This window comes from Rhinichthys klamathensis, unplaced genomic scaffold (assembly GCF_029890125.1).
Source record: "Rhinichthys klamathensis goyatoka isolate OS25496 unplaced genomic scaffold, OSU_Roscu_1.1 h1tg000139l_1, whole genome shotgun sequence".
NCBI lineage: Eukaryota > Metazoa > Chordata > Actinopteri > Cypriniformes > Leuciscidae > Rhinichthys > Rhinichthys klamathensis.
The window spans coordinates 2,175,579-2,201,513 of NW_026606674.1; the positions used below are offsets into that span (position 1 = coordinate 2,175,579).

General features: G+C 43.6%; 1 protein-coding gene across 1 annotated transcript in view; it reads right to left on the reverse strand.

Annotated features, from left to right (window-relative positions):
- Window positions 1–15,713: 15,713 nt before the first annotated feature.
- LOC130089886 (stabilin-2-like) overlaps window positions 15,714–25,935 on the reverse strand; it is a 31,442-nt gene continuing 21,220 nt past the window's right edge. Inside the window, exons 48-68 of the mRNA XM_056257452.1 lie at window positions 24,462–24,614; window positions 24,246–24,386; window positions 24,050–24,109; window positions 23,665–23,841; window positions 23,454–23,543; window positions 23,199–23,345; window positions 21,792–21,851; window positions 20,660–20,780; window positions 20,325–20,474; window positions 20,137–20,241; window positions 19,912–20,019; window positions 19,630–19,823; window positions 19,384–19,525; window positions 18,171–18,304; window positions 17,905–18,070; window positions 17,706–17,812; window positions 17,334–17,450; window positions 17,014–17,163; window positions 16,677–16,925; window positions 16,311–16,424; window positions 15,714–15,770 (exon numbers count right to left, since the gene is read on the reverse strand). Of these exons, the coding sequence (XP_056113427.1) occupies window positions 15,714–15,770; window positions 16,311–16,424; window positions 16,677–16,925; window positions 17,014–17,163; window positions 17,334–17,450; window positions 17,706–17,812; window positions 17,905–18,070; window positions 18,171–18,304; window positions 19,384–19,525; window positions 19,630–19,823; window positions 19,912–20,019; window positions 20,137–20,241; window positions 20,325–20,474; window positions 20,660–20,780; window positions 21,792–21,851; window positions 23,199–23,345; window positions 23,454–23,543; window positions 23,665–23,841; window positions 24,050–24,109; window positions 24,246–24,386; window positions 24,462–24,614 (2,742 nt within the window). The remainder of the gene's footprint in view (window positions 15,771–16,310; window positions 16,425–16,676; window positions 16,926–17,013; window positions 17,164–17,333; window positions 17,451–17,705; window positions 17,813–17,904; window positions 18,071–18,170; window positions 18,305–19,383; window positions 19,526–19,629; window positions 19,824–19,911; window positions 20,020–20,136; window positions 20,242–20,324; window positions 20,475–20,659; window positions 20,781–21,791; window positions 21,852–23,198; window positions 23,346–23,453; window positions 23,544–23,664; window positions 23,842–24,049; window positions 24,110–24,245; window positions 24,387–24,461; window positions 24,615–25,935) is intronic.

Genomic DNA, 25,935 nt, shown 5'->3' on the forward strand with positions numbered 1-25,935 from the left:
AACTGGTTTATTGGAAAATTGTCCAGGTGAATAGTGAAAATATAAGTTCCAGCACATGTCTCAGCAAGAGATCTGTGGCTCACAGGTAAGAGCGCTGCCTCATGGTTTCAGAGGTTGCTGGTTCAATCCCAGCCAGATCTCCGCGATACGAGTGAATGCTGTATGTGTGAAGGGGATGGGGACGTGTCGGGTCCCCCCCCGAACCCCGCCACAATGTCCAGCAGGGGTTATGCTTCTTGATACAATCAAAAAGAAAAATTTAGCAGACTCAAAATTTGGGCCCGCCATCCCTTCCCCACCTATTTAGGTTCCCATCATTTGCTTTTTAAAGGGGTGACCCTCCAAAAAGAAATTGATGGTTACCTACATGTTTAGTGCCACACAACAACATTCACACGTTACAAGTCTTACCCGTCCATCAGCAGAAGTCCATCATTACAGTCAATGTCTGTCCACACGTCCCACAGCTCTGCTTCTGATGACTGGACACTCCAAACACATCCCGTATTCTGTAGAGGAAACATAAACACAGTTATTACTTCATATAATACATGTACAGTTTCAATAATATACATTATATAAATGTATATAATTTAGATGCAAAACAATTATACAAATACATTTTTAATAATGAAATAAAATTTTAAAAGTCTAAAAACAAATATTATAAATAATTAAATTCTGATGATAAAAGTGTCTAGAAAACACACAAATATGTTATATATATATATAAATAAATATTAATGATTAAAATCTGAGAAAGAAATGAATAATGACACATTACTGACACAATGATATAGACCAAACTGGTGGTTCATTAAAAATACAATCTACAATGTTATTAATTCAAGTAATTCTTTGCAAAACAACAAACAAACATTACACAGCCTGAAGTGATGCAAAATCCTGATGGGTGTAATGTTCACTACAATGTTCAGCAAATACAGCAGAGAATATTATACTTCAGTAATACTGTATCAGTAATAATCTTTTTTGGTTCAATCTACTGTTTTTCTGTAAACTTTCTCTGTTTCAGCCTCTAGTCAATTTGCTGCAGGATATTAAAATAAAATAAAACAAAACAAAACAAAACAAAAAACAAATATATTTTGGTCCAGTGTTGAATTGTAAAGATTTGTCCATTAAAAGCTAAAATTAGATTTTTCCTTCACAATAAACAACTCTAATCCTAAAAAGACAGGTTTCCTGCACATGGTTTTCATTATAAACAAAAAGCACTGCAGCTCTACAAAATTATTGATTAATTTGTTCTTCTAAAGTTATGTCAGCGAGTTCAGCAAGAATGTAAAGCATTTAAACAAAGTATGTGATAAACCGACATAGTAATGTGACTGCCTGCCTTCATACATGCTTAGCCATCAAACAACACTTTTGGCAAAAGATCCCATACACTAGTTACCCATGCCATGTGATGTTTACAAGTTAACAAGAGAAATGCACTGTATAAGACGTTTACTTACAGATGAGTCTCGTGAAACCCGATTCCTGCACTTTATCGCAGCGTGTGTCGGTTTCGTTTGTTTATGTGCTGTTGAGTAACATTAAGAGTCTGTCACTGAGCTGTCATCTGCAGAATCTGTACTTAAAACAGTCCGCACGTGTTGTAGCAAGCGTCATGTTGTCAAGCATCTGAAGGTGTGTCAGCCAGACTCAGACTAAACGTGAAGCCGCGTACGCCACCTACTGTAGCGGAGGAAAAACTTCAGTTTCTTCGTAGTACCTTTGGTAGTACCCAGAGCCATATAGAGTAGAACTTCACTTGCGTTAGCATTTCCATTGACTCCCATTCATTTTGGCGTCACTTTGACAGCAAATAACTTTACATCTGAGGCGTTTAAAGACTCCATTTGTCCATTATTTATTTCTAAAGAAACACGACAATGTATAAAGGGCTCCATTACCTTCTATGTTACATTATGGCCCCGTAGAAACAGTTTTAGTAAAAATAGGCTAACGATTGCGTCATAACCACTCGACTCTCTGTCGCGCTGTACAGAAATTACCGTACAGACAGGAGGAGAAGCTCGCAGGCAATCGGGGGGACGTCCCGTCAAGGGAGAAGCCCATAGATAATGAGTCCATAAAAGCAACGGAATACTTACTCCTGCTCACTCACGCCAAAGAACTCTTTGCTCTATTTCCCCGTCTCTGCAAGATTAACGTTGGCAATTTTCACGCACAGCTACTAGAAGATTAACGTCTGTCAGACAGGTTGCTCACGTCATCAAGCTTAGTTTGAGTCGGTTTGAGTCTGCGCGTCAGGAACGGAAGTGCTCAAAAATCGCTAAAAATGGGCTTCAACTGTCTCAACTGAGTTCCAATGAGATGGCTCTGTCCACTTCTTATACTGTCTATGATAAAAATCCAATGGGCTATATGCACGCATAACTTCCGCGTTTGACACAAGGATGCTCGTGCGTTTCCGGTTGGGGAGATTTAAAGCGGAGGAAAACCATAGACAGTAAAAGAAATGGACAGAGCGATCTCATTGGAACTCAGTTGAGACAGTTGAAGCCCACTTTTAGCGATTTTTGAGAACTTCCGTTCCTGACGCGCAGACTCAAACCGACTCAAACTAAGCTTGATGACGTGAGCAACCTGTCTGACAGACGTTAATCTTCTAGTAGCTGTGCGTGAAAACTGCCAACGTTAATCTTGCAGAGACGGGGAACTTGAGCAAAGAGTTCTTTGGCGTGAGTGAGCAGGAGTAAGTATTCCGTTGCTTTTATGGACTCATTATCTATGGGCTTCTCCCTTGACGGGACGTCCCCCCGATTGCCTGCGAGCTTCTCCTCCTGTCTGTACGGTAACTTCTGTACAGCGTGACAGAGAGTCGAGTGGTTATGACGCAATCGTTAGCCTATTTTTACTAAATCTGTTTCTACGGGGCCATAGTGTAACATAGAAGGTAATGGAGCCCTTTATACATTGTCGTGTTTCTTTAGAAATAAATAATGGACAAATGGAGTCTTTAAACGCCTCAGATGTAAAGTTATTCGCTGTCAAAGTGACGCAAAAATGAATGGGAGTCAATGGAAATGCTAACGCAAGTGAAGTTCTGCTACAACATGGCGGCACCCGGCCGGCTTCAACTTCCGGTCGATGGATTACCCCCTTGAGGAAAACCGAGGAAAACGGGATTATGGCAGAGTCTTCAAAATGTACTGTCCTCTCGTCTTTGAAACGAAACTTTAATACGTTTAGATGTAATTTTATATATAGTTATGTTTATTTAATATAATAAACACAGAAGCATAAACAAAATGAGGAGTGTCTGTTTTGTCTGTTTTTGTGACTAACGTTTCTTTAGTAACATAGCAATAATGTATAAAAACCAATATAAATTCTCGGTATAGCATTGGACTCGACGATCGGCGGAAGTAATCCAACATCCTTAGACCTTCACCGGAAATACCGCCGTGCATAGAGCCCATTGTTTATTCATCCACCATCGCATTGCGTGTTCATGTTCATGTAGGCTACTGGATAAAAATGGTTACAAATATTAACACTCACATATAGGCTAGCTGCATAACCATAAAAAAAAAAAACACGCTGCTATAAATCTGTGCAATTATAATAGGCTGTAATAAAATAAATATAAAAATAAAATAAAACACACTTTCGGATTTATCCTTTGTTTTACTGAAATAAAGGGAATTATCATAATTTGTGCAAAATCCCGAGTTTGTGTTTATTCACTGATCCTAATGGAAAAACGAAGAAGCACGAATGATGTAAAATTAAGGAGCTCTGCATGACATGCGGAAAAATATTGTCTAAATCAGCCCACATAGAAATGATCTCTCCTTTGATCTGCCAGTAATTTCATGCAGTCATTCTCATTGCCCACCAAAAGTGGCACTGACTTATCTGTAGGGTAAATTAATATAGTATAGCTAGGCTAAATCTCAAACAGTGTATTATTTATCAGCAACATATTTTGTGATATCACCAACCCATAAAACTGCTCAATATTAAAGCTTACAATATGACTTTTTGTAAAGCTGCTTTGAAACGATGTGAATTGTGAATACATTTTGACAGTAACTTCATCTAACTTGATTCGTAAGTTCATCAAAACATTATCCAATTGATCGTTACTGAAATCGAATCGGTTACCTAACGTAACCTCGGTTCTCTCTAGATGAGGGAACGAGTTTTGCGTAAGCTAGCTTACGCTACGGGAAAGATTCATCTTTTCTGAGAAATTAAAGCCAAAAAATTATCCTATAATTTTGTATCCATTGTCAACGCAGTTCAGCTGCAGCAGACCATGAGCGGGCTAGCTAGCAGCTCATTGGTTCGCTCACAGAGAACTGCTTAAGCCTATGAGGAGACGCGAATGAACTCTCGGCCAATGAGAGTCTGACATGCTCTCATTACGTCAGAGCCCGCCGAAACGGGCGTGGTCAGAGAGTATATTACTGGCGTCCTAGGCTGTAAACTCTGGTTTTCATAGAATGAACCGAGAACGCTAGTAGCACAAGCACGGCCAGGAACGCAATACTCGTTCCCTCATCTAGAGAGAACCGAGGTTACGTTAGGTAACCGATTCGTTCTCTTACGAGAGGTTCTCTCGTATTGCGTAAGCTAGCTTACGCTACGGGAACATCTGGTCAACGCCGTGCGTGCTAAGCATCCACTATGAGTCCCAGGGGAGACCCCAGGGAACCCTTATGAGTGGGAATAAATATATGTACATGTGACAAAGGCCAGCAGAGCGGGCCGGAGATTGTGTAGTACATAAGCACATGATAGAGAGGGACAGAGCGAAACCGGTCTGTGTGAATAACTCCCTATAGTGCAGCTCAACCAGAAGAGCTGTAACATACTAGACTGCTAGTAGTTTAGCCTGCAAGGCGGGAACTTCCAGATTATAAAATCTGACAAAGGTGGAGGGGGAAGCCCATCCCGCTGCCACACAAATGTCATGAATGGAAATTCCGCTGGACCATGCCCACGATGAGGCCATGCCTCTAGTGGAATGAGGGCATGGCAGGTCTTTTGATGCGTATGCGGCTGCAATGGCATCAACTATCCATTTGGATAGAGTCTGTTTCGAGGCGGCCGACCCTTTGGTGCGCCCACCGAACGAAACAAAAAGCTGCTCGGATCGTCTGACCGGAGCAGTGCGAGTAATGTATAATCTCAGGGCCCTGACCGGACACAGGAGATTAGAGTCAGAATCGCTATCGGATGCAGGCAGAGCCGATAGGGAAATAACTTGTGCCCTGAACGGGGTACCAATCGCTTTTGGGACATAACCATGTCTAGGTTTGAGAACGACTAAGGAGTCATTGGGCCCAAACTCGAGACAGGAAGCGCTAATGGACAGCGCGTGAAGGTCTCCCACACGTTTTACTGACGCGAGCGCGAGCAGAAAAACTGTTTTGAGCGAAAGGTATTTGAGGTCCACGATGTTTAGCGGTTCGAATGGGGGAGCTTTCATAGCTTTGAGAACTATGGAAAGGTCCCAAATCGGAAGGGGAGCGTGGGGGGTTCATCCTTCTAGCTACCCTGAGGAAGCGGATGACCAAGCCATCTTTGCCCAGTGACTGGCCGCGCCGGGGTTCAACGAACGCTGCGACGGCTGCCACATACACCTTGAGAGTGGACGGGGACCTGCCCTTGTCCAACATCTCTTGGAGAAAAACTAGCAAGGCAGGAACCTCGCATGACCGTGGGTCCAAGTTTCTGTCGGTGCACCATTTAGAGAACACAGACCATTTAGACGCATAGAGCCTTCTAGTAGAAGCCGCTCTAGCCTGCATGATCGTGTTTAACACTCCCTCTGGCAAAGCAACAGGTAGTTGTTGATCACCCACGCCTGTAGCGCCCAGCGCTCTGGGTGGGGATGCCAGATCGTGCCGCGAGCTTGGGAGAGGAGATCTGCTCTGACTGGAATGGGCCACGGGGCTGTCTGTGACAGCTGAGTGAGCTCCGGAAACCAAGTCTGACCCTCCCAACACGGGGCTATGAGGAGCACCGAGTGGCGTGTTTCCCTGATTCTCTGAAGCACCTGTGGTAGCAGAGAAACCGGAGGGAATGCATAAAGCGGGCGGCTGGGCCAGGTCTGGGCTAGCGCGTCCTCGCTCTTTGAGAAAAATATTGGGCAGTGGGTGTTCTCTTCTGAGGCGAAGAGGTCCACCTCTGCTCTGCCGAATATTCGCCACAGCTTTTGGACTGTAAGAGTGTGCATGGACCATTCCCCGGGGGGAATGGGGTTCCCGGACAGACTGTCTGGACCGTCGTTCAGATGGCCCGGCACGTGCGTCGCTCTGAGCGAGAGCAGGTGACACTGAGACCAAACTAAGATGCGTTCTGTCAGCCGGAAGAGATTCTTGGATCTGACTCCGCCCTGACGGTTTAGATAGGAGACCACGACTATATTGTCCGAACGGATCAGCACGTGGTGACCGTGAATGCGCGGAAGAAAACGCGTGAGCGCGTTCTCGACCGCCAGCATCTCCAAACAGTTTATGTGGAAGAGGCTCTCCTGAGCTGACCAGGGCCCGAAGGCCGGTGAGCCCTCGCAGACCGCACCCCAACCCGAGTTGGATGCGTCTGTCGAGATGACTTTTCGGCGAGAAAAGGTCCCCATGGAAACGCCCCGCTGAAACCATTCTGCCACAGTCCATGGCTGCAGAGCTGTGATACAGGTCTGCGTTACTTTTATCAGCTGGCGGCCCGTGGTCCACGCACGGTGAGACACACGGCTCTTCAACCAGAGCTGAAGCGGGCGCATGCGCAGTAACCCCACCTGGAGCACCGCGGAGGCTGAGGCCGTGTAACCCAACGCCTTCTGACAAATTTTCAGAGGTGTGAGTCTGTTCATCTGAAAAGATGCGGCGAGACGCTGAACACGGCGCGCGCGCTGTGTTGACAGACGAGCCGTCATCGTGACCGAGTCTAGCTCTATACCCAAGAAGGAGATAGTCTGACTGGGTTGTAGTGCGCTCTTTGTCCAGTTGACAGAGAGGCCCAAAGCTTTCAGATGGTCGAGGAGAACTGTACGATGAGACAGTAGCTCTCTCTGTGATTGTGCCAAAATCAGCCAGTCGTCCAAATAGTTCAGTATTCGCAGCCCCTGACTCCGCAGGGGGAAGAGCGCCGCATCCATGCACTTCGTGAACGTACGGGGTGCTAGGGATAGGCCGAACGGAAGGACGGTGTATTGATAAACCTGGCCTTCGAAGGCGAAACGTAAGAATGGCCTGTGAGGGGGATTTATCTGAATCTGAAAGTAAGCATCTTTCAGATCTAGTAAAATGAACCAGTCCCCCTGGCGCACATGCGCGAGGAGTTTTCTGATAGTGAGCATTTTGAACGGTCTCTTCATGAGAACTTTGTTCAGAAATCTGAGGTCTAAGATTGGTCTGAGGCCGCCGTCTTTCTTGGGAACCAGAAAATAACGGCCGTAAAACCCCGACTCGCTCATAGACAGAGGAACTCTCTCTATAGCCCTTTTGCACAATAGCTTTGCTATCTCTGAACGGAGCAGCGTCACTGCTTCTGGGTTCACAATAGTTTCTAGCCGCGCTCGATAACGTGGAGGGCGGCGGTGAAACTGTAAGCGATAGCCTAACTTTATTGTGTTTAGCACCCACTGGGAAATTCCCGGAATAGCTTCCCACGCTTTGAAGCGTAACGCTAGAGGGTGAATGGCTACATGGTTCCCGTCGCTGCACATAGCGGGCTGCGTGAGCGCGCTCATAGTGTTTATAACAGCGGGACTTACACTCGGAGAGGAGTTTATGGGCCGTGTCACCGAGTAAGCAGAGGTGGGACGCGCACACGGGCTCGTGGGCGCGCTTATGCACTCTGAAACTCGAGCGGGTTGGAACCGCTTTATGAGAGTGGACTCTGTGTGAGACACGGGAGCTGCAGTGCTTTTGTGTATGAGTGAACACAGTGTTGTGGGCACATTTTCTACACAAGAGGCTTTTATGCTCTTTTTGAGATATCTCTGGGTCACCGTGAAAACGGTGTTTGTGCACATGCAGTGCTTTGTGTATGAGTGAACACAGTGTTGTGGGCACATTTTCTACACAAGAGGTTTTTATGCTCTTTTTGAGATATCTCTGGGTCGCCGTGAAAACGGTGTTCCCTTTCGAGAGGTTCCTCCTATTGCGTAAGCTTACGCTATGGGAAAACTCCTTTTCTCGAGAAATATTGAAGTCTTTATGTAAAACGCATTGCAGCTGCACAGCATACAGCAATGAGCGAGGCAGCTCGGTCATTGGCTGTGCTGCGGCAACTTGCACGAACCAATGACGGGGCGACTCTGAACCCGCTTCCAATGAGCGTGCTTCGCGCCCACGCGCGTCAGAGCCCGCCAAGATGGGCGTGGCCAAGGGCTATATATTGGGCGCCCCGTCGTCTGAGTTCTTCAGATTTAATCTCCTTCAGCAAAGAACCTTCTCTTCGCTGGATCCTCCGGATTTGTTGGAGTCTTTTCGCCGCCGCCGTCGACAAGCCTACAGCAGGACTGCTTCGAGGACGCCGGCGCCTTCAGCCGCCTTCGATCGCCCTTCTGCTAAGCCATCCGGCGCGCATCATCTAATATCCTTTCAAAAGCTTCAGTGTTCGCCCCCGCGACACTTTCTAAAAGAGCAAATTTAACAAGGCGTTGTTTCAAATGCCTTCCTGCGCCTCGTGTCGAGGCCCTCTTCAGGACGGGGATCGTCACATCATTTGCGCCCGCTGCCTGGGACCGGACCACGCAGCGGCTGCCCTTACTCGAGGCGGATGTCCCGAGTGTGACTGCAGGGGCGCCGACAGGCCCCTCGACAAAGACCCTCCCCCTTCTTCCCGGAAGTTCACGACGAACTCACGAAGTCGTGGAAAGCCCCGCACTCCGCTCGCCTGAAGCCTTCTTTTTCTTTGCCGCTCTCCTCTGTGGACAGCGCGAAAGAAAGAGGCTATGAGGGGACTCCGCCCCTCGAGGAGGCTGTGGCCAATCATCTGTGTCCACCCTCCAACGCTGGATGGAAAGCTAAAGCTTCTCATCCCTCGAAGCCTTGCCGGTCTACTTCAGCTCTCGCCGGTCGCGCATACGCCGCCGCCGGCCAAGCTGCATCAGCGCTTCACTCTATGGCTGTCCTCCAGGTGTTTCAAGCTAAACTTCTCCGCAGTATGGACGAGTCTGGACCCGATCCTGAGGCATTTAAGGACCTACGCAGCGCCACTGACATAGCGCTGCGAGCTACAAAAGCCACCGCCCAATCCATCGGCCGTGCTATGGTTAACCTGACTGTCCTTGAGCGCCATCTGTGGCTGACGCTAACAGAGATGAAGGATGCAGATAAGGCGTCATTTCTCGACGCGCCTATCTCCCAAAGCGGCCTGTTTGGACCAGCGGTGAAGGAGTTCGCCGAGCGCTTCACCGAAGCCCGTAAGGACTCACAGGCTATGCATCACTTCCTGCCCAAGCGATCTAGCTCATCGCAGAGCCGCCAACGGCCGCCTCAACAGCAGCGAGCTAAGACGGCGCCCCCCGTCTCTTAGCCCAAACCTGAAACGGATTTTCGACGCCGCTCGCGCTCTGCCAACAGGAAACAACCGCCCGAGCGACGGGGACCTCGGCCCAAGATTGTGCTGAACCCAGAGCCTCGTAAGTCCTCCTAGCTACAGGGAGAAAAGGGGAGAGCGCGTGTCTCGCAAGAGCCGGACCGTTCTCTCCAAAACGTTTAAAGCATTACCCAGTCCCCTTACAGGCGGCTGGAAATGTCTATACAGCAGCCAATGTGCCAGCCACACAGCTCGCCCACCTGCAAACAAACACCGTTTTTACGGCGACACACAGAAATCACATAAAGAGCTATTTTCTGCCTGTGTCATTAAAGGGTCACGTGTCCACACCAAAGTGCGCATTCCCACATATCAAAACTGTCAACGCAGTGCCAAATGTTTTCCCAGCTCAAGCTGGACGCCCCATAAATGTAGATTGTGTGCCAACTGTCACGTATGCACCACTACACACAAGCACTGTTCCCACAGTTATAAACACTTCCCCAGTAAAAGCGGGAAGTTGTATAAGAGTAGCGCGTGTGCCCGCTGTTATGCACGCACCCCAACTCACAAACACTGTTTATATGGCCAAAAACCTCCCGCCACGAGCGGGAAGTTTTATGAAAGTGGCGCGCGTGCCTACCACAGTCTATGCACCCCCACCCATAAGCACTATACACACAGTGTTAAACATTTCCCCATCTCACTCTGTGAGCATTACAGCGAGCGTGCCTGTAATCTCACACGCACCCCTGCACTCGGCATTCAACAGAGCTGCTCAGCGCGCGCCCGCGCCGCTGAGAGCTGTAAGCTCGGTATTAACACAGAACGATTCGCTGGCGGGAGCCATACGTCACTGCGACACGCCCCCGGCCAGCATTCAGCCCATATCTGTGCGAGCGAAAGCTTGGGAAAATATCCCCGACATGCCGAAATGGGTTTTGAACATAATAAAACACGGTTACTCGCTTCAATTCGCTCGCAGACCGCCCCGCTTCACAGCAGTGGTAGAGACGAAAGTGAGAAAAGATGTTTCACATGTTCTACGCACCGAGATGCTCAAACTGATAGAGAAAGGCGCTATAGAGACAGTCCCCCCCTCTATGAGCGAGGCAGGTTTTTACAGCCGCTATTTTCTCGTCCCGAAAAAGGATGGCGGTCTCCGCCCCATTCTAGATCTCAGACATCTGAACAAAGCTTTAATGATTCGCTCGTTCAGAATGTTAACAACCAAGCATATCCTCGCGCAAGTTCGCCCGGGGGATTGGTTTCTGTCAGTGGATCTGAAAGACGCTTACTTTCACATTCCAATAGCGCCTCATCACAGGCCATTTCTGAGATTCGCTTTCGAGGGACAGTCATACCAGTACACAGTACTACCATTCGGCCTGTCACTGGCACCCCGTACATTTACGAAATGTATGGATGCAGCACTTTCCCCCCTGAGACAGCGGGGAGTGCGAATACTAAATTATCTCGACGATTGGCTAATCCTAGCACAATCAGAGAGCCAGTTAGTGACACACAGGTCTTGGATTATCAGTCATCTAGAGTGCCTAGGTCTAAAAATCAATTTTGCAAAGAGCATGCTATCCCCCAGCCAGAATATTTCTTTTCTGGGAATAGTGCTAGACTCAGTGCAGATGACGGCACGCCTCTCATCAGAGCGCGTGCTCACTATCCGGCGCCTTGCAACATCGTTCAGAGCGGGTGCGCGCGCCCCCGTCAAGCGATTTCAGAGGATGCTCGGTCTCATGGCCTCAGCATCAGCTGTACTCCAGCTAGGATTGTTGCACATGCGTCCTCTCCAACGCTGGCTCAAAAGCCGTGTCCCCACTCACGCGTGGCGCTCAGGCCACTTTTTAATCAGAGCAAATCACGGCTGCATAAAAGCCCTGACGCCCTGGAAAGCTGTCGACTGGTATCAGTCCGGCGTGAGTTTGGGCGTGAACACAAGGAGAAAAATGATCATGACAGATGCCTCCAAAATAGGCTGGGGGGCCCTTTACGAGGGCAGGCCTGTCTCCGGTTTGTGGTCAAACCCGGAGAAGCGCCTACATATAAACTGTCTGGAATTGAAAACGGTCGCTTTGGCTCTCAGAGCCCTGCTCCCGTACCTGAAGGACGAGCACGTCCTAGTCCGAACGGACAACATGACGGTAGTCTCGCATATAAATCGTCAGGGTGGACTCAGATCGAGCTCCCTGCACTCGATGGCCAGGGAGCTCCTCCTATGGTCCCAGCGCAACCTGCGCTCGCTGAGAGCAGCGCATGTGCCAGGTGTTCTGAACCAGGGAGCGGACATGCTGTCCAGAGACAAAGTTCTCCCAGGAGAATGGTCTCTCCACCCCCTGACGATTCAGTGGTTATGGCAAACCTTTGGCAGAGCAGAGGTCGACCTCTTTGCCTCCAAGGAAAATGCGCACTGCCCTCTCTTCTTTTCAAAGAGCACAGACGCGCTCGCCCAAGTCTGGCCGAGCCGCCCGCTGTATGCCTTCCCTCCGGTCGCGATGCTACCTCAGGTCATCAGTCGGATCAGGGAGGAGAAATGTGCAGTGCTCCTGGTAGCCCCACTCTGGAAGAACCAGACGTGGTTTCCAGAACTGATGCAGATGATGCAATCTGCCCCATGGCCGATTCCACTGAGGCTAGATCTCCTCAGGCAGGCCAACGGGATGATCCTCCATCCCCGCCCCGATCTGTGGGCCCTCCATGCGTGGCCCCTCAACGGATTCCCGGGAACCTCCCCAGTGGAGTGTTGAGAACCATCACTGAGGCACGAGCGCCCTCTACGAGGCGCTTATATGCCCAGAAATGGAAGGTGTTCAGTGACTGGTGTAAATCCAGGAACCTGAATCCTGAGACATGCGAAGTACCGAGTGTGCTCGTTTTCTTACAAGAGCTGTTGGAGGCAGGCCGCACCCCCTCCACGCTCAAAGTATATGTGGCTGCCATAGCGGCATCACATGAACCGGTCGAAGGACGCACACTAGGGAAAAACTACCTAGTTGTTCGTTTCCTGAGGGGCGCCAGGAGGATAAATCCCCCACGCCCCCCCTCGGTGCCGATTTGGCACCTGGCCACGGTCCTGGACGCACTTAAGCGTGCCCCGTTCGAACCCCTCCGAACTGTGCACCTTAAACAGCTCTCGCTCAAAACTGCTCTCTTGATGGCTCTCGCCTCGGTCAAGAGAGTGGGCGACCTGCACGCACTGTCATCAAGCGCTACCTGCCTGGAGTTTGGACCTAACGACAGCAGGGTTGTCCTCAGGCCAAAACACGGGTATATTCCTAAGGTGCTCTCTACTCCTTTCAGAGCACAGGGGATATCTTTGGCCGCGCTATCGTCCCCAGCAGACGAAAGTGACGCTAATTTACTCTGCCCGGTCAGGGCACTCAGAGTATATTTGGAACGTTCTGCCCTGTTCAGACAGACAGAGCAGTTGTTCGTATGCTTTGGCGGCCGCACTAAAGGTCTGGCTGTGTCAAAGCAAAGAATATCGCGCTGGATAGTTGATGCTATAGCGCTGGCTTATGAAGCCAAGGGCCTTCAGTGCCCCTTGGGCATCAGAGCTCACTCTACGAGAGGCATGGCCTCCTCGTGGGCGTGGTCGAGTGGGATACCCATTCAAGATATTTGTGCGGCTGCAGGCTGGGCCTCACCGTCCACATTTATCAGGTTTTATAACCTACAGGTCCCCTCATTGCACTCTAACATACTGTCGGTCTAACTATGCATAGGCTGGGGTGTGTACATGCTGAGCATTGTCTCCTCCCTCATAGAATCACATCTTTGAAACTGATGTGGAGGATTTTTCATACATGACAGTACATAAAAATGTGCTTGTGTGTGTCTCTGGACGCCCATCGGGCCGTTCCACGTTGTCCTTTTATAAAGCCCGCCTTCGGCTGGCTCGTTGGATAATTACTTCGCTCAAAGGCTCAGGCACCGGCCTCCGGCTTAATAGAAGCGAAGTCAGCACGCACGGCGTTTTACATGGCGTTCCCATAGCGTAAGCTTACGCAATAGGAGGAACCTCTCGAAAGGGAACGACTCGGTTACTAACGTAACCTCGGTTCCCTGAGAGGAGGGAACGAGTATTGCGTAATCTGCCGTGCTTGGTCAGTTTGCTTCAGTCGATTGAACCTAAAGAACTCAGACGACGGGGCGCCCAATATATAGCCCTTGGCCACGCCCATCTTGGCGGGCTCTGACGCGCGTGGGCGCGAAGCACGCTCATTGGAAGCGGGTTCAGAGTCGCCCCGTCATTGGTTCGTGCAGTTGCCGCAGCACAGCCAATGACCGAGCTGCCTCGCTCATTGCTGTATGCTGTGCAGCTGCAATGCGTTTTACATAAAGACTTCAATATTTCTCGAGAAAAGGAGTTTTCCCATAGCATAAGCTTACGCAATACTCGTTCCCTCCTCTCAGGGAACCGAGGTTACGTTAGTAACCGAGTCGTTTTCATGACTCACATGGACATGATCGGTGTGTGGCATTTGAAGGTTCTAATCAGGTTCTAATCTAGTAGCCTACATCTGATCAGTCGATTCGAATGGAATTTGGGTTAAAGTGAATCCGGGTTCTGTCGTCTAGTGGAGCGGATGACAAACTGCAGATACAAGTTTGCATCATACTACCATGAGTCGAGCTTCTCTATTTTATAGTAGCCTATACCAACCGACTCAAAGTTGCTTCAAATTGGCTCATTGATTATATTCACTATATTCTCTGAAGGCGAAGCACTGCTACCTGGGCGGAGTGATAACCGCAGCACCTGAGACGAGCCGTGGTGAGGAGCAGAGAGCGCGTCTCAGGTGCTGCGGTTATCACTCCGCCCAAGTAGCAGTGCTTTGCCTTCAGAGAATATAGTTCCCAGTATTTATACGGTTAAAATATGTCTGTGTCTCATGTGACTTTGTTTTTTGTACACTCTGTGACTATACAAATCACAACATGTAAATAGGAAAATGTTTGCGTTATTTTGTCACTTATTTGGATTAGTATGCTAGCTGCAACCATTTACATCCAGTCTTTGTGCTAAGCTAGGCTAGCGGTGGGTGCGTCAAACAGACTTATAGCACGCACGGAGATGAAAAAGGTATGTATGGACTTATCTAACTTATCTAACTATGTATGGATAAGGTGAATAGGCTAAAGTCCCAAAAAGTCGGAGTGTTCCTTTAACATTTTCATACTCAAGCAAAGGTCCATATTCATTGAATAATGTGACACACGTTTAAGGCAATTAATAGGTGATCGTCAGCTCCCTCGTGTGGTCAATTAGCTTATCATCATCAATAAATCAAAATGAAACGACAAACCTTGTGTTCAAGGTTGTCAGTCAGCTCGCAAATGATGAGGACGACATATACAATCTCTGATGATGTGTTCACATGCCCAAAGTGTAAACGTGTATTTTTTTTATCGCTTAGGACTTTAGTGAAAGAGAAGAGAGCAAAGTTTTGAGTAGAGAGGCTGGCATTGTCATAAAAGGAAAGGTAAAAATACATTAGTTGCTCCCCAAATCATGTATAACAGACCATTTTCACACAATTCCTAAAGCATTACCTTCTTCCAAGGCTTCTGGTTCAAATTCCAAAAGGCATTGATTTTTTAGATTTTTTTTTATTGTAATATGCACTTTTTATTTTTTAAAGTATACAACCTGTGTCAAGAGTTCAAACCGCACAAACTTTTCACATAGGCAATCTCCTAAAGCATGTAAGTTCTTAGCATTTTACTTAACAGAAAATGATTTTCAGGTGCATGTACTTTAGGTGCTTTGGATAATTAAGCATGTGTCAAAGATTGTAACCCCAAAAGACTTTTTCAAATAGTACATAGAAAGAACCTTCACAGTTTTTGTTTGATTTCCAAAATATTCTCTCTTTTTTTGTGCTTTTTATTTAAAACATTGTGTGTTGGACATTTATTAATGCCTGTAGAACAAAAGAATTTAGAGTCTGCTAGTAAACAAGTTCAAAACATTTACACATTCAATTACTCTCTCTCATCCAAAAGTAAACATGCATACACAACCTCAGTATTCAGATTGTCTACATTAGCACTTCACTGTCCCATGACGTGGAGTTCGCAGTGTCCTCTCATGTTCTCAAAGAGAACTGCACCAGGAATGTCCGACTGCTTTGTTGCTGGAGATTTAAATAATTCCATAATTACATACAGAGAAGGTCATAGGATCCACTGGAAATCACTTGATGCTTGTCTTCACCCTTTTGCAAAAGACAAAACAGATCTATTTTTTAATGAACATCAATGTGAACACATTTATTCAAGGAAAGAGTATATTCTTGTAAGACATGATAAAAATTACCAGCATTTAACCAACCATAAACTTATAGCCAGCAAACAATTTTTTGTTCCCAAAATGTTCTGGGAACATCATTTTCAACCTTAAAATAACCACTAGAAAACGTTTTGTGTTCTTTAAAAAACAAAACAAAACAAAAAACCAAGTATAGATAAATAACAAGTATAGAATGTTCTGTATACCGGTAGATTATTTTGAGGTTTTTACACACACACAAACTTCCTGCAAGGTTCTGGGGAGGTTAGTTTATGGTCATAAAAATAAAACCTAAAAACCATTAGAGAAAGTTATGCATACTAGGTTAATTTTAGGATATTACAAAAAAAACCTCCCTGCTACTTTTTAACCTACAGAGAATGTTTCCTGAACACTCTTATATTGTCCCCAACGTTAGGGGAACGTTCTGTTTCTTTAATTCTGGGTAAAAAGCTGCTTTACTTACGTTTGATTCACTGACCGTCGGAGTTTGTTCTTTTGTGGCAGGTACAGAGTCATATAGAGGATTACTGATGTTTGGACTGGATTCTGATGGGTTCACATCTTCCCCTTCATCCTCCTAACATTATAATAATTCAAAATAATTATATATAAACACACCACATATAGACAAAAAATATGTATATGTAATAGGGCTGTCAATCAATTAAAATATGTAATCGCAATTAATCTAATACACAAAATCATTTGTGTGAATAATGTTGAGTAGAATAATTTTGTTAAACCTTGCGATTTATTTATTTTTCCTCTAAATAGTGACAGCCTTAATATATAGATGTGAACACAAACAATATGCATAAACAAGGATTACCTTGAAGTAGTGGAACTGGAATGGCTTTGTTTTATGTGTGTAGAAATTGTATCCCACAAATCCAGTTGCAACGATGAGGATGATGAGCCCCAGGACGCCGATGCCCATCCCAGCCTTATGAGCCGGGTGGATGGATGGAGGTGGAGGGGGAGGTGCTTTTAATGGGCCCTGAAGAACATGGATGACCCCATTGGATGCAAAAATGTCGGAGTCTATGACATAACGGTCATTGATGTATCCTGAGGAGGTCTAAAGAAGGCAAGAGTGTGATGACAAGCAGATCAAAGAGTGTGTCCATATAACTCAAATTAAGTCATGAAGTAACTTATATCCTCACCATTACTTGAGGGTTCTGGAGATCCGGGATGCTGGTGATGGTCAGGCTTTGTCCCAGTCGTGTTCGGACATGAGTGATGTTAATAAGTGCCTGCAGTACCAAAGCCCTCCCATCCAGTAGATGGTGCTCTATGTCTCTGCCGCTCAAAGTCTGTTGAACACATAAGGGACGTTAACCGAGAAGGTCTGCAAACATTTTTAGAGTTGACATTTTTACATTTACATTAGATTTTTTGTACAAAGTTTATTTTGCATTTAACTTTAAATTTAGAACGAATGGCAACAAAAATTAAAAGTATAATAGGTGGATGTGTGAGTCACCTGGTTGTTATAGAGACCATCATTATCAGGTACAAACAGAGTGGACTGGATAGTAATATTACTTAGACGATTCACAAACACTTTTCCCGACGCAGAAGTTGAATAATTCAGGATTTGCTGAAAAAGACAGAGCAGTCAGATACCTACATCCTAGAAGATTCACCATGCCCATAAATAAATAATTTCTATAATTTACAAAAAAAAACAAGCTTCACATTTCAGCTTTTAAACCCTCTGGAAAGCTTTGCCCCATCGACTTCCATTTTAAGTCCATTACAGCAAAAATTATTACCTTTTTTTTTTTTTTTTTACACTGAGGGATGAGTCAAAATGATTACCGGTCATTCTGTCAATAGCTGAAGCTCTACTCACAGAAAGGAAGTTAGACAGGGTTGGTCTGGTTGAGAGAACCTGCAGCAAGTTTCCTGTACAGGAGTATCCGTCCCCAATGTAGCCAGTTTTACACTCACACTTCACATCTGAAACACACACAATCCGTCTAAACCCAAGTTTGTCCCTGCCTGTAAATACTGATAGAACAGCTTCACATATATCCCATGAGGACTTTTACCTCTCACTCTATAGCAGAACACGTCCCACGTCTCACTCAGGTTATTGCGAATGCCATAGTCCACAATACCCACATGTCCAAAGCCACATTTTGGATTAGAGAAGCTCATGGGATATGCTACCCTCGCTTTGTCAAGCCAGCCTGCTGCGCACAAGTTATAACCTGCCTGCAGGACAAGCATAAGAGAAAAGACACACTTTAACATTCATACAATGGGCCCTAATGTACAGCAGCCTAAAATGATTGTGTTTCTTTAGGAGCGGCACCTGCTGGGCATATGACAGCTGTGTGTAGGTAGCGATAGTTCCTCCTGCCTCTTTGCAGGCCTCCTGCGCCATTGTGTAGTTGAGTTTGTATGTTCCCTTTGAGGGACGATAATGGAAAACCCCTAATGTTTTATCTAAACAAAGGAAAAAATTGTTAACTTTGTTTCAAAACCTAGTGAGCCTAGACAACAGGCATTATCATCACACTTGCCATGGTTAATGCATCCTGGGCTCCCAGGACATGCTGGAGAACAGGATCATGTTCTTCAACAGGCAAAATAACTGTTTTTTTTTATAAATACAGTGGCTAGAAAAAGTCTACACACCCAGTTAAGTCTATTCCACAAACATAAGGTACTATGTTTAGGCTAATTTCATAGACATCACTGCATGTATTCTTTGTCGAGAATATGGTATACAGTTTATTACATTTAATTTCAAGTAATGAATACATTTAATTAATTGATTAAATAAATTAATTCATTGATTAAATTAATAATGATTATTATTATCAATGTTGAAAAGTTTTTGCTGCTTAATATTTTGTACAAACCATGATCATTTTTTTTTCAAGATCTTTGATTAATAGAAAGTTCAAAAGAACAGCATTTATTTGAAATAGAAATCTTTTGTAACATAAATATCTTTACTGTCACTTTTGATCAATTTAAAGCATCCTAGGTGAAAAAAGCTATTAAACCTGCAGCCGGAAAGTCTGGCAGATTGAGGGGACTTTTAATTGTTAATTTTAATTGTTTAATTTAGTTTGTGCTCGTCAGTGCGTGTATATTGTAACGTGCGTGAGGGGGATCTGTGGCATGTGCACGAACTGTGATTGACAGTCAGATTTGTGTTGTTCTGTCGGAGCATAGTGTCGGTTTCAGTGAATATGATCAAAAAAATATTGCCGACTGCAGCTTTAATTTCTTTTTCTTTTTTTAAACACTTACCCTAAACTTGTGAATGGTAGTGTATCACAGGTTCCACAAAAATATCAAGCAGCAAAAACAATATTATTACCAAATCAACGTATTAGAATGATTCCTAAAGGGTCATGTGACACTGAAGACTGGAGCAATGATGCTGAAAATTAAGCTTTGCCATCACATGCATTTTTTTTTTTTTTTATATATATTACAATAGAAAATTTAGTTTTTTAAATGAAAAATAAAGTTACTTTTATAAAAGCAGGAGTTATATGAAGAATACACACCATCATAGTGCAGGTCCGTGCACTGAGCATTTGAATTGCACTGTCCGTTATCTTGTAGACAACGATCGACTGGCAACAGCTTTGCTTCGCAATCAGTCCCATCGCCGATGTAGTTGTTTTTACACTCACATTTCCTCTTGCCCTGGTGACCAACACGCATTACATATGCTTATGGATGTGTAGACCCCACTTATAAAGACCACATTCAGTTTAAAGAGCTATAATGAAAGAGAAAGTTCTGCTTACAGCTCCGGTCATGGTGCAGATAGCATGTTCGTGACACCCGCCATTTTCACCATCCGCACAGGGGTCGACGGGTGTGCACACAAACCCATCGCCAGAGTAACCTTTGAAACACGTGCAGCTGACCTTCTCCCCCTTCTGACTGCACTTAGCATCCTTGGAACAGCCGCCGTTCCAGTACTTGCACATATTGGCCGCTGCAGAACAGATAGAAGTTAGTGGACAGTTTCTACTCTTGTTTTATCATCACTATTACTATTGCTATTGAGATCATCATGTATGTACCTGTACAGGTGATACCATCTCCTTCATAGAAGGGTTTACAGATACAGGTATTATTCTCCATGCAGACGCCCTTCTCATGGCAAGCCGGATTGCAAACAGGACCATCAGCTGTAACATCAGAAATACAAGCAGAGTGAACTGGACTTGCCAGTATAAAGTAATGCTTGTCTTTCTGTAGTCTGTTATATAACCCCAAAACAAAAAGAGTAATGAGAAGGTCCGTACCTAATTTGTTCTCACACTGTGGACCAGTCCAGCCCTCTTCACAAAAACATGAACCGGTACCTTTAGGACCCTCATCACATGACCCATGTTCTGTGCAGTTGCAGGCTAAGGAAGAGAGGAAATAAACCAACTATACATACATGCATACATACGCACACACATATACAATTGTTTTGAAAAAAGTTTACCTTTGCAATCCGGTCCAAAATGGCCATCCAAACAAAGTTCACAGGCTACACCTATAAATCCAGCATCGCAAGTGCAGGTGCCATTGCCTAAATGATCCTCGTCACACTTGCCATGGTTACTGCAAGGGGATCCTGGACCCCCGGGACATGCTGGAGAACAGGATCATGCTCATCAACTGGCAAAATAACTGTTTTTCTAAATACAGTGGCTAGAAAAAGTCTACACACCCAGTTAAAATGAGGTTTTTGAGATGTAAAATCTGCATATAGCAATAGTTCGAACTGGGATATATGACAACAGTTTACTGTGAATAGTACAGCGAGACACTGCTTACCAAGACAGTCCCTGCCGTAGTACCCTGAACAGCACTTAGGCTTCCATACGACTATACTACACCTTGACTGACATCCTGGATACCTGGACATCAAATCTGGAAGGACACACTTTTGTTCTCCCTAGATTGAAAGCACAATTGAAATGGATTTTAAAAAGCATTATCTGATTAACTGAATTTGATTTTTTATTTTTGTCTCTTATGTTCACAAAGGCCGCATTCACTAAAAAGTACAGTAAAAACAGTAATATCGTGAAACATTAGTACAATGAACCGCTTTCTATATATTTTAAAATGTAATTTATGCCTGTGATGCAAAGCTGAATATTCAGCATCATTACTGCAGTGTCACATGATCCATCAGAAATCATTCTAATATGCTGATTTGCTGCTCAAGAAACATATCATTTTATAATCAATGCTGAAAACAGTTGTGCATCTTAATATTTTTGTAGGATTTTGTTTTGTTTTGTGGTAATGATTTTTTTTCTTCACAATTCTTTGATTAATAGAGTCCAAAATAACAGTATTTATTTGAAGCAGAAATATTTTGTAACATTATAAACATTTTATAAATGTATTTTCTTTACTGTCACTGATCAATTCAATGCATCCGTTGCTGAATAGAAGTATTGTATCTTACTGACCCCAAACTTTTAACCGGTAGTGTATATCCATTTATAATGGAAAGTCTTATGAGACAAAAACACTGATTACTCATGATTTTTAGTGTTGTAAACAAAAATATCTAATTTTAGTCAAAAAAAAAAAAACGCTCTCCAGACTGAGAATGTCCCTCCCCCAATTCCACCTGTGTCCGATAGTAGCAAATCATGGATCATACAGTACTTGTGACAAAATTAGGCTATTGGCTATTTAAAAAAACAAACAAGGGCCCTTAAAAATGTCCTGCTCTAACTTCCTAAATAGGAAATATATCAATGGAGGAAAAAATGCTCTTTAACCCAGAGTTTTAGTACAGAGTTTTACAATAAATTCATGACAACTAATAAGAGCTGACTAGATACCGTATATGGTAAATTATGGTTTACCATTATGGTAAACATATTCTTAATATTCTTTCCATAAAATACTCATTTAAGGTTTAGCTTCAGATGAAGATGAAAATTACCTTTGGCTTGCTTCCAAGCGGGCAATCCGACACAGGGCGACCACAATACCTGCAAGCCAACTAAAAAACAAAATGCACAATGTTTTTCAAGAAACCAAAAAGGTAGATTGATTTGAACTGATCACATTAGCAGTGATACAAATTGCACAGTACATACTATGCAAATCATACAATGCACTACGATGGCTGCGTTTAAGTCCATTTTTTATGCTCTCCCTTGTTAACTTCCCTACATCTCGATCACTCGTATGTATGTCATTGCTCACGTTGCACGAGTGACCACTACTGGCGGAACTCTTGCAATGTGTTTAAATGTAACGCCCTAATGCCCTTTATCACTTGGAATCCGCTATGGAGCTATGGAAATTGTGTAAAAAAGGTCATCTTAAGGTATTATGTTATTTATAAGGTATTAAAGTATTATCTGGTTGGGGGTAAATTAAATGTAATCTGACATCACGTCTTCAGTTTTTGCAATCTGTACCCACAAATTCATAAACCGTGCCCACGCTTTCGCAATCCGTTCTCACAGGTTTGTAAACTGTACTCACAGATTTGTGGCCCACCCTCATTTTAGAAGAACAGCAGGCGGTACGTTGTTAATGAATCTTATTGTATATAGTTTTTTCTGTGTATTAAGTGGAATACATCAGATTGTCGTAGAGATATAATTAAACAAAATACAAAAAGTAGTCAAAACGCATCTATGCATAATATGTTATTTATTTTTTACAACATTATGTGCTTACTATTTTGATTAACGAAATGTCAATCATCTTTATAACAGAAAATACAATACAATACAACAATCTTCAAGATACAGTACAATCTTCACATGTATAAAGGATTGTCACCTTAAAAACAGTCCTTTGAGTGAAGCAACAAGCAATGCTAGAAATATTTGGTTAGCATCTTAATTTAATCTTTATTTTATTATTGTATTCGTTCATTAACCTTTTATGTTAACTCAACTAATTAAATGTAAAGAGCTAGATACTAATTACTAGTATCGAATAAATAATAAGTAAATAATGTCAACTAAATGTATTGATTAGAGTTGCCATAGACCAAAGATTTTTCTAGTCGACTAGTAGTCATTTATTTAAGCAATTAGTCGCCTATATGAAATAAATACTGGGTGCATGGAGGAATAAAGCCTATTTAAGCGCATGCATAAATCTATCTGCAAAGCACCAGCAAAAGTAGGCTAATGATAATAAACGTGTCTGAAAAAATAACTAGGCTTTTTAATTGTTTATTAATAAACTAGTGTTTTCTAAATCAGTGTCGGCTGCAAACATATCTTCATACATCCGTATGTTTACGAGTGCATGTCTAAAAGTGGAGTTAAATGCAGCCGATGTTGTTAGATGTAAACAGTAAAAATAGAACTTTTTTAGGACTCACAGTGAAATCAAGTGTGTGCTTATAATCACAGCGCCCCCCAAGGCTTGGAGGGTTCAGCAGACAGTTAATGCCATAAATCAGGCCTCCGTTGAAATCAAGGTTTCTCTTTACAATCCGACAGCTTTTATCATTCACATAAAGCTCCCCCTGAATGATAAATATGCATAACATGATGCATGGTTAATTAAAAATAAATAAACTGAAATAGATATGTGAATACCCAAGACAAATCTTTTTATCTCAAAAGGTACTCACTATATGCTCTTCCCCCATGCAGGCCACTGACAGATCTGAGCCCTGTTGTGTTTTTAAAGAGCTGGCATGGATGAGCTCTGCAGGCAGGAGCTAGTGGACACACAATTCATTGGAATACATTTAAATGATGCATTAGTGAGTCAACACTGAATTTCCTGTAATGTTGAGTTAGTCTTGCCAAAAAAATGAAATACACTGGATAGAGTCCAACCTTGGTGTCATGCAGGATGTGGTATCTAAGATACTCAGCAAGCTGATCACGGTTATGCATCGCATACAGGAAATCTTTCTGCTCTTGGGCCAGGGCGGCCATTGCAGTGTCCGTGGGCATGAACAGGGTGACAGGCTGATGAATTGGGTCCATCACCAACTTCAATGTATCTGTGTCCTTTAAACAAACAAAACTTAATATAAAACTTCGGTGGATTTCATTAGAAAATATAGGGTTCTTCTTAAAAATAACAATTAATGTAATATAATAGGAATAAATGGAATACAATAAATGGAATACAAAGGATAAGAACTTTAGCCAAATTTTGTGTAGACTGGAGAGCATTTAGAAAAGTTAAAAAAAGGGATATTTTTGCTTATTTTACCTCGAGAAGCTTGTAGAATGTCTTGAAGCCATGGATATTGACCACTTCTGAGAGGTTACGCTTTCAGAAAAAAAAAGGAGAATGAAAATAAAAATCTATCATTGTTATTTCATTATTTTATGCTTGCTTTATTACCACTGGCATGAATCATAAAATGGATTATGAATATTGTCAGAGTTATTCTGTGGGGACATACCGGTGAGCTGTCTCTGTCTCTGTCTTTCAGAATCTGGAAACTGGGAGGCACTAGGACACTATCAATCTCATGGAAAATCCCATTGCTACTTTCGAGATCACTGAACACCACCTTGGCTTTGTTATTGATGTAAATAGTATCCTGGAAACAGATAATGAGTTAAATATATATCTTATGCAGTCATCATACTGAGTATTTGCATCAGGTACACTGTACCTCTGAGTACGTAATGGTGAGGATGTCACCAGTAAGTGTGGTCAGGTTACGAGGCTGCATGAGATCTTCTGGCAGGAGGGCACGGCAGGCCACTATGTGGTACCTCAGGATTTGGGCGTTTTCAGAGCGTGTCCTCTTTACAACTTCCGTCCTCTAAATAAAAGCAGGACTAATCAGTAACATTAAAGAAACCCACTATCACATCACAATATCATCTTACTATTCTTGACACTTATTTAGAGACAGATATCATGTACAGTCAAAGGCCATTTAGGTGAATCACAGAAAACCTGTCCATGACCAGGTCAAATTTAAGTTTTAATTCCAAAGAATTTTTAAGAGAATTAGGACTTTTTTTTTTTCTCTTCTTGAGTTTGGCTCAGTGACAATCTCATTGGACATATTCTTTGGAGCTTTTGTTTTCATGAAACTTCATGAATGTTCAATCACATGGCACTTGATGTATACTCTTCCAGCCAGTCATGGCGCAAGCTGATAGGTCATCTACTTGTAATCTGCCAGCCAATCAGCTTGCATCCTTTGCAAATGAGCTAATAGGCATGTCAATTGTCAGCCAATGAGCTTGGATCCTGTGCAAACGAGCTAATAGGCATGTAATTTTTCAGCCAATGAGCACGCATGCTCCTGATACTGCTACCATTTAAATAACCAGCTTCAGACATTTACTGTAAGATGGTTCACTGCAGTGTGTGAGCAGTTTTCTTGCTCATGGACCTGCTTCAAGTAAGTGGATCTCTATTTTAAAAGGTTGAATCCATCAATAAAGCTAAAAAATTTTCCCTGTTTTTGTTTCGTAGGAGGTAATTTGTCTCATCTCTTTTAGCTTGATATATCCTGCATTTGCTAATGGTAAGTTTTGGCCTTTTTAATGTCATGTTTCTTACTAGTTAAGTCTAAGCCAAATTGGCTCAGACTCATAGCTGGTTCCAAAACTATTGGATGTTCTTTCCTTTGTGAAACAAAAGATTGACATGTCTCTGCTTTTCGTTTCCCCTATACATTGAAAGTCACTGGGCTCCAATGATGTTTGTTTCCCGGTGTTCTTTAAAAATATATTTTGTGCTTCGCAGAAGTCATACAGGTTTGGATTGGCACAAGGGTGAGTAAATGATTGAACTATTTTTTTGGGAGGTGTGAACTATCCCTTTAACCCCTTAAGTGTCACCGTCCCACAGGTGGGACGTTTGCCACTATATATTTAAAACAATAATATCTTAGTAAAAACCTAAAGTAATATTGACAAACTATATATCATTTGAAAGCTTAAAATCTCTAGTTTTCAAATTTGGTGGCTGTTTTCTAAAATAAATTACAGAGGAGCAGTAATTTATCAATTTGCAACAAGAATATTTCATATTCATTAGGAGTATTTAGGCCTTTATTTTGAAATAGCAATAAACATGAAAAAATTATGAAAATTTGGTAGAAACCTCAGTTTGTTTTCATGCCAAGA